General features: G+C 45.0%; 1 protein-coding gene across 1 annotated transcript in view; it reads right to left on the reverse strand.

Annotated features, from left to right (window-relative positions):
• Positions 1 to 15237, reverse strand: part of PXDC1 (PX domain containing 1) — a 119822-nt gene that overhangs the window by 62603 nt on the left and 41982 nt on the right. The window contains exon 2 of the mRNA XM_063923070.1: positions 12152 to 12243. Within this exon, the coding sequence (XP_063779140.1) occupies positions 12152 to 12243 (92 nt within the window). The remainder of the gene's footprint in view (positions 1 to 12151; positions 12244 to 15237) is intronic.

Below are 15237 nucleotides of genomic sequence, written 5' to 3' on the forward strand. Positions count from 1 at the left end.
GAGAGAGTCGAATAGAGCGAAAGAGCTCATTCCAATGAAGGGGGCAGCACGGGTAAAACCTTGGATTCGCGCATGGGATGCAGTGGCCAAGGTAGAGGAGAGGCGACGGTCATTAGCCGACCAGAGTGGGTGGGAGGTAGTATGTAGGGAGGTGAGGTTGGAGATGTAGGGAGCAGTGAAGTTAGAGAGGGCCTTGTACGTGAGGGTGAGGAGTTTGAAGAGGATTCCGTAGGGGAATGTGAGCTAGTGCAAGTTTTGTTGGAGGGGGAGTGGCAGATGTGGAGCGGCGGGTGAGGAAGATAAGTCGAGCTGTGGAGTTGAGAACAAATCAGATATGCTTACTACATCCCGGAGAATACAGGGGTGATGCTTTGGATAAATTATGGGTTAATGTGAGATCCATTCTAATGAACAAATGTATGGTATTATAACTTATACTGTAAATAATGTAAAAGGAACATAGTTTCCCTTGCTACATACAACTGGCTATGCTTGCTGTCAGGTGTCATCATTATAATAATATAGTGATTGTGTTTCCTATGCTAGTGAAAGCATTTTACATTATAATGTGCGTGCCAGTCACTAGCCTTGGTGAATTATCTGTTGTCAATACTTTGCCAAGATGTGAAGCTTTCAAAATGTTTTGCGCACAGAGGGCCTTACTGAGAGATGTGCGCGAATGTCACCGCAGCTGCAGATGTGTACACAGACACTGTGCAATAGTATGCAAATGTTGCAGCCACACAACCCGATGGTTTCTAGAAGTCCATATTGCACATCCACAGTAAGCAGCATCAGCACCAATGCGTTTCAGACAATAGGTAGGTCCTTTTTCCAGTTAACACCTGATTGTACCATTGTATGTTGTTTAATTTGATTATTCCGGATGATGCTAAAGATTATTATTGCTCCTACTGTGGTACTCCTGGTTAATTTGCACTATCCCTGTGATCTGGGGAACTTTTTGTTTAAAAGTATTCTATTCTTATTAAATATATTCTGTGACTTTGGACTTTTGTTGAGTTTCTGACACCCTATAAACCGTTTTATCTGCTTTCAAAAATCACTCTGGGATTTATTTCTTTGTGGTCACCATATAATTACTGGAACACCTTTTCCATGTGATTAAGAACTGCAGCTTTGTAGAATACTTGTCTTCTACATGCTGGACCAGTGGCAAAGGGTTCGGGCTCATGCATCGGTCCCTGCGGCCCTGGCATTAAATCACTAACTAGTCACCCCTGGCCGGGGTACCCTGGAGGAGTGGGGACCCCTTAAATCAAGGGGTCCCCCCCCTCCAGCCACCCAAGGGCCAGGGGTGAAGTCCGAGGCTGTCCCCCCCATCCAAGGGCTGCGGATGGGAGGCTGATAGCCATGTGACAAAAATAAAGAATATTGTTTTTTGTAGCAGAACTACAAGTCACAGCAAGCCTTCCCCGCAAGCTGGTACTTGGAGAACCACAAGTACCAGCATGCGGGGGGGAAACGGGCCCGCTGGTACCTGTAGTTCTACTGCAAAAAAAATACCCAAATAAAAACAGTACACGCACACCGTGAAAGTAAAACTTTATTACATACATGAACGCCGACACACACATACTTACCTATGTTCACACGCCGACTCGGCCCCCTTCTCCACGTAGAATCCATGGGGTACCTGAAAATAAAATTATACTCACCAAAATCCTGTGTAGATCTGTCGTCTTCTCCTTGTAATCCACGTACTTGGCGAAATAATAAAACGCAAAACCCAGACCACGCACTGAAAGGGGTCCCATGTGTAAACCCCTTTTTATTTTTTTTTCCATATTTAAGTGTCGGGAAAGCCCTTGCAAAAGATGGTTTGCACATGTGGCAATCAGCGTTGGTAATGTCAGCCCAACGCTGATCGGAGAAGCAGCCAGGGGGTGCAGGCAGAAGAGGGAGCTGGCAGGGAAGCAGGAGCTGCGAGGTAAGCAGCGGTGATGGAAGCAAACTGGGTAGCAGAGACAGAAGAAGGAGGACGCCTCTTCCCTCATTTTTTCCATTTCTATAGGTAATTAGACACTAATGCCATCCATCCATTATGTTTCTCAAAAATGATGAGAGAAACTTCACTCTCTTATGTACAGGTATTTAAATACCATTACTTCATAGTCCCCATTATATCCAAAGTGCTCTGCAGGAATGTGACATGAGAAATGAAAAGGCATGTTTCATATACTGTATCTAAATAGAGAGAAAACACAAGTACAGTTTTCTCCAGCTGAAATGCTGGAGAAATGCCATATTTTTGAAAATTAGATAGACCCCTTAGACTTTAATAGAAAACTGATGAGAGATGTCAAATGGATATAAAGATACAGATGTGAATTAAATGCAAGATTTACTTAACCACTTGTTTGGCATGTGACCACACCAGGCTGTGATTATCTGACCTGGTCGCAAACAATCTGACCAGTCAGAAACGCAGTCCCAGTCCCATAGTCCCAGTGTTACTGTGGTGTCGGTTGCGATGTTCCAATGATTGAAAAACGTTTTTTACAAATGTTAAAAAATATATACATCTCTCTCGCAGTTTCTCTATAGGCAACGCCTGAGCCACATCTAAGTTTTAAATTAAGGAACAGTATTGTCCCACATAAAGTCAAACATGTTCGGACTGTTTATGGGGTGGCTGCGTGACGTCACACGTAGAGATGAGCGGGTTCGGTTTCTTTGAATCCGAACCCGCACGAACTTCACTTTTTTTTTCACGGGTCCGAGCGACTCGGATCTTCCCGCCTTGCTCGGTTAACCCGAGCGCGCCCGAACGTCATCATGACGCTGTCGGATTCTCGCGAGACTCGGATTCTATATAAGGAGCCGCGCGTCGCCGCCATTTTCACACGTGCATTGAGATTGATAGGGAGAGGACGTGGCTGGCGTCCTCTCCATTAGAATAGATTAGAAGAGAGAGAGAGAGAGAGAGATTGTGCAGACAGAGTTTACCACAGTGACCAGTGCAGTTGTTGTTAAGTTAACTTTTATTTAATATATCCGTTCTCTGCTATATCCGTTCTCTGCCTGAAAAAAACGATACACAGCAGTCACACAGTGTGACTCAGTCTGTGTGCACTCAGCTCAGCCCAGTGTGCTGCACATCAATGTATAAAAGCTTATAATAATTGTGGGGGAGACTGGGGAGCACTGCAGGTTGTTATAGCAGGAGCCAGGAGTATATAATATTATATTAATTTAAAATTAAACAGTGCACACTTTTGCTGCAGGAGTGCCACTGCCAGTGTGACTAGTGGTGACCAGTGCCTGACCACCAGTATAGTAGTATATTGTTGTATACTATCTCTTTATCAACCAGTCTATATTAGCAGCAGACACAGTACAGTGCGGTAGTTCACGGCTGTGGCTACCTCTGTGTCGGCAGTCGGCACTCGGCAGGCAGTCCGTCCATCCATAATTGTATAATTATATACCACCTAACCGTGGTATTTTTTTTTCTTTCTTTATACCGTCGTCATAGTCATACTAGTTGTTACGAGTATACTACTATCTCTTTATCAACCAGTGTACAGTGCGGTAGTTCACGGCTGTGGCTACCTCTGTGTCGGCAGTCGGCAGGCAGTCCGTCCATCCATAATTGTATTATTATAATATATACCACCTAACCGTGGTTTTTTTTTCATTCTTTATACCGTCATAGTGTCATACTAGTTGTTACGAGTATACTACTATCTCTTTATCAACCAGTGTACAGTGCGGTAGTTCACGGCTGTGGCTACCTCTGTGTCGGCAGTCGGCAGGCAGTCCGTCCATCCATAATTGTATTATAATATATACCACCTAACCGTGGTTTTTTTTTCATTCTTTATACCGTCATAGTGTCATACTAGTTGTTACGAGTATACTACTATCTCTTTATCAACCAGTGTACAGTGCGGTAGTTCACGGCTGTGGCTACCTCTGTGTCGGCAGTCGGCAGGCAGTCCGTCCATCCATAATTGTATTATAATATATACCACCTAACCGTGGTTTTTTTTTCATTCTTTATACCGTCATAGTCAGTCATACTAGTTGTTACGAGTATACTACTATCTCTTTATCAACCAGTGTACAGTGCGGTAGTTCACGGCTGTGGCTACCTCTGTGTCGGCACTCGGCAGGCAGTCCGTCCATCCATAATTGTATTATAATATATACCACCTAACCGTGGTTTTTTTTTCATTCTTTATACCGTCATAGTGTCATACTAGTTGTTACGAGTATACTACTATCTCTTTATCAACCAGTGTACAGTGCGGTAGTTCACGGCTGTGGCTACCTCTGTGTCGGCAGTCGGCAGGCAGTCCGTCCATCCATAATTGTATTATAATATATACCACCTAACCGTGGTATTTTTTTTTCTTTCTTTATACCGTCGTCATAGTCATACTAGTTGTTACGAGTATACTACTATCTCTTTATCAACCAGTGTACAGTGCGGTAGTTCACGGCTGTGGCTACCTCTGTGTCGGCAGTCGGCAGGCAGTCCGTCCATCCATAATTGTATTATTATAATATATACCACCTAACCGTGGTTTTTTTTTCATTCTTTATACCGTCATAGTGTCATACTAGTTGTTACGAGTATACTACTATCTCTTTATCAACCAGTGTACAGTGCGGTAGTTCACGGCTGTGGCTACCTCTGTGTCGGCAGTCGGCAGGCAGTCCGTCCATCCATAATTGTATTATAATATATACCACCTAACCGTGGTTTTTTTTTCATTCTTTATACCGTCATAGTGTCATACTAGTTGTTACGAGTATACTACTATCTCTTTATCAACCAGTGTACAGTGCGGTAGTTCACGGCTGTGGCTACCTCTGTGTCGGCAGTCGGCAGGCAGTCCGTCCATCCATAATTGTATTATAATATATACCACCTAACCGTGGGTTTTTTTTCATTCTTTATACCGTCATAGTCAGTCATACTAGTTGTTACGAGTATACTACTATCTCTTTATCAACCAGTGTACAGTGCGGTAGTTCACGGCTGTGGCTACCTCTGTGTCGGCACTCGGCAGGCAGTCCGTCCATCCATAATTGTATTATAATATATACCACCTAACCGTGGTTTTTTTTTCATTCTTTATACCGTCATAGTGTCATACTAGTTGTTACGAGTATACTACTATCTCTTTATCAACCAGTGTACAGTGCGGTAGTTCACGGCTGTGGCTACCTCTGTGTCGGCAGTCGGCAGGCAGTCCGTCCATCCATAATTGTATTATAATATATACCACCTAACCGTGGTTTTTTTTTCATTCTTTATACCGTCATAGTGTCATACTAGTTGTTACGAGTATACTACTATCTCTTTATCAACCAGTGTACAGTGCGGTAGTTCACGGCTGTGGCTACCTCTGTGTCGGCAGTCGGCAGGCAGTCCGTCCATCCATAATTGTATTATAATATATACCACCTAACCGTGGTTTTTTTTTTCATTCTTTATACCGTCATAGTCAGTCATACTAGTTGTTACGAGTATACTACTATCTCTTTATCAACCAGTGTACAGTGCGGTAGTTCACGGCTGTGGCTACCTCTGTGTCGGAACTCGGCAGGCAGTCCGTCCATCCATAATTGCATTACAATATATACCACCTAACCGTGGTTTTTTTATACCACCTAACCGTGGCAGTCCGTCAATAATTGTATACTAGTATCCAATCCATCCATCTCCATTGTTTACCTGAGGTGCCTTTTAGTTCTGCCTATAAAATATGGAGAACAAAAAAGTTGAGGTTCCAAAATTAGGGAAAGATCAAGATCCACTTCCACCTCGTGCTGAAGCTGCTGCCACTAGTCATGGCCGAGACGATGAAATGCCAGCAACGTCGTCTGCCAAGGCCGATGCCCAATGTCATAGTACAGAGCATGTCAAATCCAAAACACCAAATATCAGAAAAAAAAGGACTCCAAAACCTAAAATAAAATTGTCGGAGGAGAAGCGTAAACTTGCCAATATGCCATTTACCACACGGAGTGGCAAGGAACGGCTGAGGCCCTGGCCTATGTTCATGGCTAGTGGTTCAGCTTCACATGAGGATGGAAGCACTCAGCCTCTCGCTAGAAAACTGAAAAGACTCAAGCTGGCAAAAGCACCGCAAAGAACTGTGCGTTCTTTGAAATCCCAAATCCACAAGGAGAGTCCAATTGTGTCGGTTGCGATGCCTGACCTTCCCAACACTGGACGTGAAGAGCATGCGCCTTCCACTATTTGCATGCCCCCTGCAAGTGCTGGAAGGAGCACCCGCAGTCCAGTTCCTGATAGTCAGATTGAAGATGTCAGTGTTGAAGTACACCAGGATGAGGAGGATATGGGTGTTGCTGGCGCTGGGGAGGAAATTGACCAGAAGGATTCTGATGGTGAGGTGGTTTGTTTAAGTCAGGCACCCGGGGAGACACCTGTTGTCCGTGGGAGGAATATGGCCGTTGACATGCCAGGTGAAAATACCAAAAAAATCAGCTCTTCGGTGTGGAGGTATTTCACCAGAAATGCGGACAACAGGTGTCAAGCCGTGTGTTCCCTTTGTCAAGCTGTAATAAGTAGGGGTAAGGACGTTAACCACCTCGGAACATCCTCCCTTATACGTCACCTGCAGCGCATTCATAATAAGTCAGTGACAAGTTCAAAAACTTTGGGTGACAGCGGAAGCAGTCCACTGACCAGTAAATCCCTTCCTCTTGTAACCAAGCTCACGCAAACCACCCCACCAACTCCCTCAGTGTCAATTTCCTCCTTCCCCAGGAATGCCAATAGTCCTGCAGGCCATGTCACTGGCAAGTCTGACGAGTCCTCTCCTGCCTGGGATTCCTCCGATGCATCCTTGCGTGTAACGCCTACTGCTGCTGGCGCTGCTGTTGTTGCCGCTGGGAGTCGATGGTCATCCCAGAGGGGAAGTCGTAAGCCCACTTGTACTACTTCCAGTAAGCAATTGACTGTTCAACAGTCCTTTGCGAGGAAGATGAAATATCACAGCAGTCATCCTACTGCAAAGCGGATAACTGAGTCCTTGACAACTATGTTGGTGTTAGACGTGCGTCCGGTATCCGCCGTTAGTTCACAGGGAACTAGACAATTTATTGAGGCAGTGTGCCCCCGTTACCAAATACCATCTAGGTTCCACTTCTCTAGGCAGGCGATACCGAGAATGTACACGGACGTCAGAAAAAGACTCACCAGTGTCCTAAAAAATGCAGTTGTACCCAATGTCCACTTAACCACGGACATGTGGACAAGTGGAGCAGGGCAGGGTCAGGACTATATGACTGTGACAGCCCACTGGGTAGATGTATGGACTCCCGCCGCAAGAACAGCAGCGGCGGCACCAGTAGCAGCATCTCGCAAACGCCAACTCTTTCCTAGGCAGGCTACGCTTTGTATCACCGCTTTCCAGAATACGCACACAGCTGAAAACCTCTTACGGCAACTGAGGAAGATCATCGGCTTACCCCAATTGGACTCTCCTGTGGATTTGTGGCATCGGACAACGCCAGCAATATTGTGTGTGCATTAAATATGGGCAAATTCCAGCACGTCCCATGTTTTGCACATACCTTGAATTTGGTGGTGCAGAATTTTTTAAAAAACGACAGGGGCGTGCAAGAGATGCTGTCGGTGGCCAGAAAAATTGCGGGACACTTTCGGCGTACAGGCACCACGTACAGAAGACTGGAGCACCACCAAAAACTACTGAACCTGCCCTGCCATCATCTGAAGCAAGAAGTGGTAACGAGGTGGAATTCAACCCTCTATATGCTTCAGAGGTTGGAGGAGCAGCAAAAGGCCATTCAAGCCTATACAATTGAGCACGATATAGGAGATGGAATGCACCTGTCTCAAGTGCAGTGGAGAATGATTTCAACGTTGTGCAAGGTTCTGATGCCCTTTGAACTTGCCACACGTGAAGTCAGTTCAGACACTGCCAGCCTGAGTCAGGTCATTCCCCTCATCAGGCTTTTGCAGAAGAAGCTGGAGGCATTGAAGAAGGAGCTAACACGGAGCGATTCCGCTAGGCATGTGGGACTTGTGGATGCAGCCCTTAATTCGCTTAACAAGGATTCACGGGTGGTCAATCTGTTGAAATCAGAGCACTACATTTTGGCCACCGTGCTCGATCCTAGATTTAAAGCCTACCTTGGATCTCTCTTTCCGGCAGACACAGGTCTGCTGGGGTTGAAAGACCTGCTGGTGACAAAATTGTCAAGTCAAGCGGAACGCGACCTGTCAACATCTCCTCCTTCACATTCTCCCGCAACTGGGGGTGCGAGGAAAAGGCTCAGAATTCCGAGCCCACCCGCTGGCGGTGATGCAGGGCAGTCTGGAGCGACTGCTGATGCTGACATCTGGTCCGGACTGAAGGACCTGCCAACGATTACGGACATGTCGTCTACTGTCACTGCATATGATTCTCTCAACATTGATAGAATGGTGGAGGATTATATGAGTGACCGCATCCAAGTAGGCACGTCACACAGTCCGTACTTATACTGGCAGGAAAAAGAGGCAATTTGGAGGCCCTTGCACAAACTGGCTTTATTCTACCTAAGTTGCCCTCCCACAAGTGTGTACTCCGAAAGAGTGTTTAGTGCCGCCGCTCACCTTGTCAGCAATCGGCGTACGAGGTTACATCCAGAAAATGTGGAGAAGATGATGTTCATTAAAATGAATTATAATCAATTCCTCCGCGGAGACATTGACCAGCAGCAATTGCCTCCACAAAGTACACAGGGAGCTGAGATGGTGGATTCCAGTGGGGACGAATTGATAATCTGTGAGGAGGGGGATGTACACGGTGATATATCGGAGGGTGAAGATGAGGTGGACATCTTGCCTCTGTAGAGCCAGTTTGTGCAAGGAGAGATTAATTGCTTCTTTTTTGGGGGGGGTCCAAACCAACCCGTCATATCAGTCACAGTCGTGTGGCAGACCCTGTCACTGAAATGATGGGTTGGTTAAAGTGTGCATGTCCTGTTTTGTTTATACAACATAAGGGTGGGTGGGAGGGCCCAAGGATAATTCCATCTTGCACCTCTTTTTTCTTTTCTTTTTCTTTGCATCATGTGCTGATTGGGGAGGGTTTTTTGGAAGGGACATCCTGCGTGACACTGCAGTGCCACTCCTAGATGGGCCCGGTGTTTGTGTCGGCCACTAGGGTCGCTAATCTTACTCACACAGCTACCTCATTGCGCCTCTTTTTTTCTTTGCGTCATGTGCTGTTTGGGGAGGGTTTTTTGGAAGGGACATCCTGCGTGACACTGCAGTGCCACTCCTAGATGGGCCCGGTGTTTGTGTCGGCCACTAGGGTCGCTAATCTTACTCACACAGTCAGCTACCTCATTGCGCCTCTTTTTTTCTTTGCGTCATGTGCTGTTTGGGGAGGGTTTTTTGGAAGGGCCATCCTGCGTGACACTGCAGTGCCACTCCTAGATGGGCCCGGTGTTTGTGTCGGCCACTAGGGTCGCTAATCTTACTCACACAGCTACCTCATTGCGCCTCTTTTTTTCTTTGCGTCATGTGCTGTTTGGGGAGGGTTTTTTGGAAGGGCCATCCTGCGTGACACTGCAGTGCCACTCCTAGATGGGCCCGGTGTTTGTGTCGGCCACTAGGGTCGCTAATCTTACTCACACAGCTACCTCATTGCGCCTCTTTTTTTCTTTGCGTCATGTGCTGTTTGGGGAGGGTTTTTTGGAAGGGACATCCTGCGTGACACTGCAGTGCCACTCCTAGATGGGCCCGGTGTTTGTGTCGGCCACTAGGGTCGCTTATCTTACTCACACAGCGACCTCGGTGCAAATTTTAGGACTAAAAATAATATTGTGAGGTGTGAGGTATTCAGAATAGACTGAAAATGAGTGTAAATTATGGTTTTTGAGGTTAATAATACTTTGGGATCAAAATGACCCCCAAATTCTATGATTTAAGCTGTTTTTTAGTGTTTTTGGAAAAAAACACCCGAATCCAAAACACACCCGAATCCGACAAAAATAATTCGGTGAGGTTTTGCCAAAACGCGTTCGAACCCAAAACACGGCCGCGGAACCGAACCCAAAACCAAAACACAAAACCCGAAAAATTTCAGGCGCTCATCTCTAGTCACACGTAGCCGTTTCAAAAAAAAGTCCAGCCAGCCACACAAAATGCGCTGGTGGTGGTGGTGGGGCGCAGTTGCAGAGTTCAGCCGTCCAGCCGCACACCATGCCGCAGGTGGGGGGTGTCGGGAGCCGCGGCTGCAGCCGGGCAGCCCAGGCCCTCACACACATGCCGCGGGAGGAGGAGAGATGGGGGGGCCGCAGCTGCCTAGTTTGTGTCAGCAGCTCGCAATGCGATGCCTCGGGAGTGGGGGGGGTGTTGCTGGGGTGCCACAGCGGCACACTTTACTTTGGCACCCCCGGCAGTATCATGCTGGGGAGGGCTGTGTTTAGGGTGCCGCGGCTGCAGCTGTGACTTTCAGCAGTCGGGCATCCTGACAATAAGATGCTGCCGAGGGACAAGGGTCTGGGGACAATTACCACTTTACGAAAAACTGCGGTACGTGGCCGGCGCACGGGATCCCGGCTGTCAGCATACCGACGCCAGGATCCCAAAGACTGACAATGCCACCAGCCACAATACTAGCTAACAGGGGCTATTCCCAGAACACCCATAGAGTGGGAATAGAACCTGTGGCAAGCTTTGCTGCACTCACCCCCCCCCCCCCCCACCTTCCGGCGTTCTGCTGCTGAGATCCCAGCATCGGTATGCTGATTGCCGGGATCCCGTGCGCCGGCCACGTAACCCGAACCCGTAGTGAAGTGTGTGTTTCCTTTAAAGAGAGTGGGCATTTTCAACTGTTTTTTAAGAGGATTATTCTTCACAATCTTGCACCACCCTAAAGGTGGGTACACACTTGGCAATAAAGAAAACGACGTCACTCATTTTGCCCTTCCTGAGCGACGTTGTTTGCTATATCGACTAATGTGTACGCTGCCCAACGAAGAGCGATGTGCGGCCCCGCTGGTCGTTAACGACCCTCGCTGTCGGCCATGCATGCAGCTCAATTTGGACTATCATCCAAAAACTGTATGCACGGGTCGGCCACGGTGTGACGTCACTGAGCGATATCGTTTGCATATCGCTCAGTGTTTACGCACAGGCGACGACCACCCCAGCAGGGAAGGGAACACACTAGGCGAAGTCGCTCATAGAGTACATCGCCTAGTGTGTACCCACCCTAAGATCAGAAGCCAGATCATGCTAGTCTACAAAGTCACAGAAATACTCTATTCAGATTGTGGATCTGTAAATTCTTACACACTGGTGCACTGTCATTAAACTCAACTAATGCATAACTGACATGAAATGCTTTGTCATTTTAACTGTTTTGTCCTAATACAGTACTACTAGAATAGGGGGTACATTTACTAAAGCTTCTAAAACATAGAATTGGTGATGTTACCCTTAGCAACCAATCAGATGCTGTCTATCTTTTCTCTATTGCCTTTTAGAAAATGATAGACAGCATCTGATTGGTTGCTATGGGCAACACCAGTAATTCTCTGTTTTAGAAGCTTTAGTAAATTCACCCCTAGATGTCTGATGGAAAACATAGCTAATTAAACTAATTTTTAAGAGAGCTGTAGTGGAAAGTCTGGGTAAGACTGAACAATGTATATATAACTTTTCTTTAAATAAAACAAATACAATTTTAGTGTTAATTACATTTTAGCAAATAAAAAGGATTGAAATATAATTATAATCACACATTAAAAAAATATTTATGTTATTGCTTATAGAGAGGCCCATTTATTATAATCGTATTTGCAATGCAAAATGGGCGCAATATTAGCACCCAGAATCATCCTGCAATATGCAATTATACCCTCTCCCAGCTAATAGGTTACATAGGGCTATCGCCATTCCAGAAGCTGGTAAATCATGCAGCATTGCGTCCCCCATAGAAACCTATGAGAGTTGTGGCTGCTGGTGGGAATGGACGGATCGCAGCAGATATCAGTGATATCTCCTGTTGGCCCTTAGTTATACATTAAGGTGATACTAAATATTTGCAGGGATTAAGTCGATAAATGAGCCCCTTAATATTTGTATGAATGGTTTGTATTGCATAGCTGCTATATTGGGCGTACATACTTTACAAGGCATGTTTATGACAGTCTTCAGGAGTTTTTCCACTTCATTAAGTCTTGCCTCTATTTCATGAGCTTCTTTGATTGTGATAAGTCCTAAAACAAAGAAATAATACAGTGATTAGAATATGGGTACTGTGAGCTGGTGTAGCATTTATCACATAACTTGTAGCTAAATTCATTGCAAAGCTATAATTGTATATATATATATATATATATATATATATATATAAATAAACAAAGGGTACCCTATTGCGCTGTGACAAAAGTAAGCTGAGCTGCAACTCAGAAAAACCTTCTGTTAGACAAGGTTTGAAAATAGAAATGTAGAAATAAAATCTGAGTGCGCTATGTATGGTGTACTGTTGAACACATCAAACCCAATTATTATAACCACAATTAAAAGACTCAATCTTTAGAGTTTATTACATAAAACATGCTTAACAGCGTATAAAAAAAAATCACAAATATTAGCTGGTAAAATTCACACTATGACATACATCTGAACTAAACTCAGTGATGATAGGTTCAGTGATGATCATTGGCTTTTGTTATGAACAAAAGCCAATAATCATCACTGAACCTATCATCACTGAGTTTTCTAATTGTGGTTATAATAATTGGGTTTGATGTGATCAACAGTACCACCATACATAGCGCACTCAGATTCTATTTCTACATATATATATAATATATATATATATATATATATATATATATATATATGAAAACCAGGAACACCCTTATCCTGCGCTGTAAAATTGCTGCCTTCTGAAACGGTCCTGCTGTTAGCCAGGACCCGACCAAACTACCTCCAAAACAATGTATCAGATGGCGCTAATAATCACTTCTTTGCTTAACCAGCCAAACAATTGACCACATCAATGAATAAATAATAACAATTTATTAAAAGCACATATTGCTAAAAGAGATGACCCTTTCACAAACACATAATATTGATGAGTGTCAGATGATAAAGTGAAGGGTATATATTCTCTCTTCCACCATGACGCGTTTCGTCCTTAACGGACTTCTTCAGAGGGGTGATCAATACAGTTATATACTCCAAAATGACAATCACATAAATCTTCAGGTCCTTAGACCATTTACCAGTACAGGTTTGTATGACAATTTTAAAAGTTTGAAAGACTTCTGTCTTAATTCGTGAGGGTCAATTTATTAAAATCTGAAAAATAGCCCCACTCAGGGAGAAGCTCAAAAAATGATTCGTATATATCCCCAAAAGGACCACAGATTCCAGTGTGCTCCTGTGTGCTCTCCCACAGTGCAAGTCACTTTGGGAGAGCACATTTTTAGACACATATATATGTATATAATATATATACAGCATATATGTATATATATATATATATATATAAAATGTATAATGAGTTGCCAAGTTAGCCATTTAAAATGTTACTCATGGAGAAAACAGGTGTGGTATAGAAGTTCTATAGAGGGTCTACAGTCATTAGGTCGACACCATAATGGTTGACAGACATGAGATCAACATGGACAAAAGGTTGACACTGGAAAAGATTGACAGGGTCAAAAAATCGACATGACAATGATCAACACAAAAATAGTCAACATTTTTTGGGTTAGTGAGGATAATTTGTTCATCTGGGACCACTATTTGTAGGAAAGCGTCCCATCATTTCAGGCACGGTGTTTCACTTTCCTCGCCACAAGGTTACTAAAGGTTATGATTTGTGACATGGATACTCAAGGAAGGAACACGTCCAAAAACATGCAAAAACCCACAAAACAGGTGTCGACCATATGTGTGTCGACCACTTTCATGTTGACCATATGAATTTGTTGACCTTTTGAACCTGTCAATCGTTTCCAGTGTTGACCTTCATATGTCAAGCCTTTGTCCACATAGACTTTTTGTCCATGCCTTTTTGGCAGGTACAGTACCTTGTTTTTATGGTCTGTACCTACCAAAAAGGGCCTTGTACCGATTTTTGACTCTACAAATTAACATTGAAAGTATAGGAAATGGGGCGTTGCCACACTCCTTTTACCCATGACCACGCCCCCTTTCTTAATTTGTACCGGTTTTCATGTGTAAAATGTTGGGAGGGTATGATTGCATTTCCCATAGAAACCTATGGGGATGCAGCTGTGGGCGGCAATGGAGGGATCACAGCAAGTATCGGAGATACTCGTTGCAATCCCTCCTTCATACATTCCAGGGATGCTTAATATTTGCAGCTAACCCCCCAAAACAGTGTTTTCGGGGCACATAGACACAAATATTGTTTGATAAACGGGCCGCAATACCCTGTGCAACTCACAGGGTATTGCCTTTACTCATGTGCCTTGCTAAATACAATAAGAATACTTCCCAACTGCTCCGAATTCCCCAGGACAGTCCCGATTTTAAGCTGTCCTGATGAAACACCACTATGACCTTATGAAAACACCACTGTCCTGATGAAACACCACTACATTGGTGATGTCATACACAACACTGTTCTGTGTATATAGGGGTCATTCCAAGATGATCGTAGCTGTGCTAAATTTAGCACAGCTACAATCATTCACACTGACATGCAGGGGGACGCCCAGCACAGGGCTATCCCGCCCCGCATGTCAGTGCCGCCCCCCTCCCCAAGAAGTGCAAAGGCATCGCACAGCCGCTGCTGCCCGCCCCCTGCTCGATCAGGCCCCACCAGTCAATCAGGCAGAGGCGATCGTAGCGGCCTGATGGCGCCGGTGCATGCGCAGTTCTGACCCTATCACTGCGATAAACTGCAGCGCGCGATTGGGTCAGAATGACCCCCTATAGTTCCACTCTTCATGAGCCCTGCAGCGTGAAAACTGGTATACCAGGGACAGTAAGTACAAAGTTCTCATTGCGTTGAACTATCCCTAAAAATGAGTACTGCCCAACAGAATGAGTACAGTTGTCAGACTGTCTCTATCCAGATTTCACCACCTGCTGCTGATATTATTATAAGGGCAGTTGCTACTTGTCTGGATCCTGGGATGTTAGAACCCTGCTTGTTATAGGTACTATTCACCTCCTGGACAGCTGGGCACCAAGTGAGGATGCAAAGCCTACCTCCATGCAACTAGCCC

This window comes from Pseudophryne corroboree, chromosome 5, assembly GCF_028390025.1.
Source record: "Pseudophryne corroboree isolate aPseCor3 chromosome 5, aPseCor3.hap2, whole genome shotgun sequence".
NCBI classification, from domain to species: Eukaryota; Metazoa; Chordata; class Amphibia; order Anura; family Myobatrachidae; genus Pseudophryne; species Pseudophryne corroboree.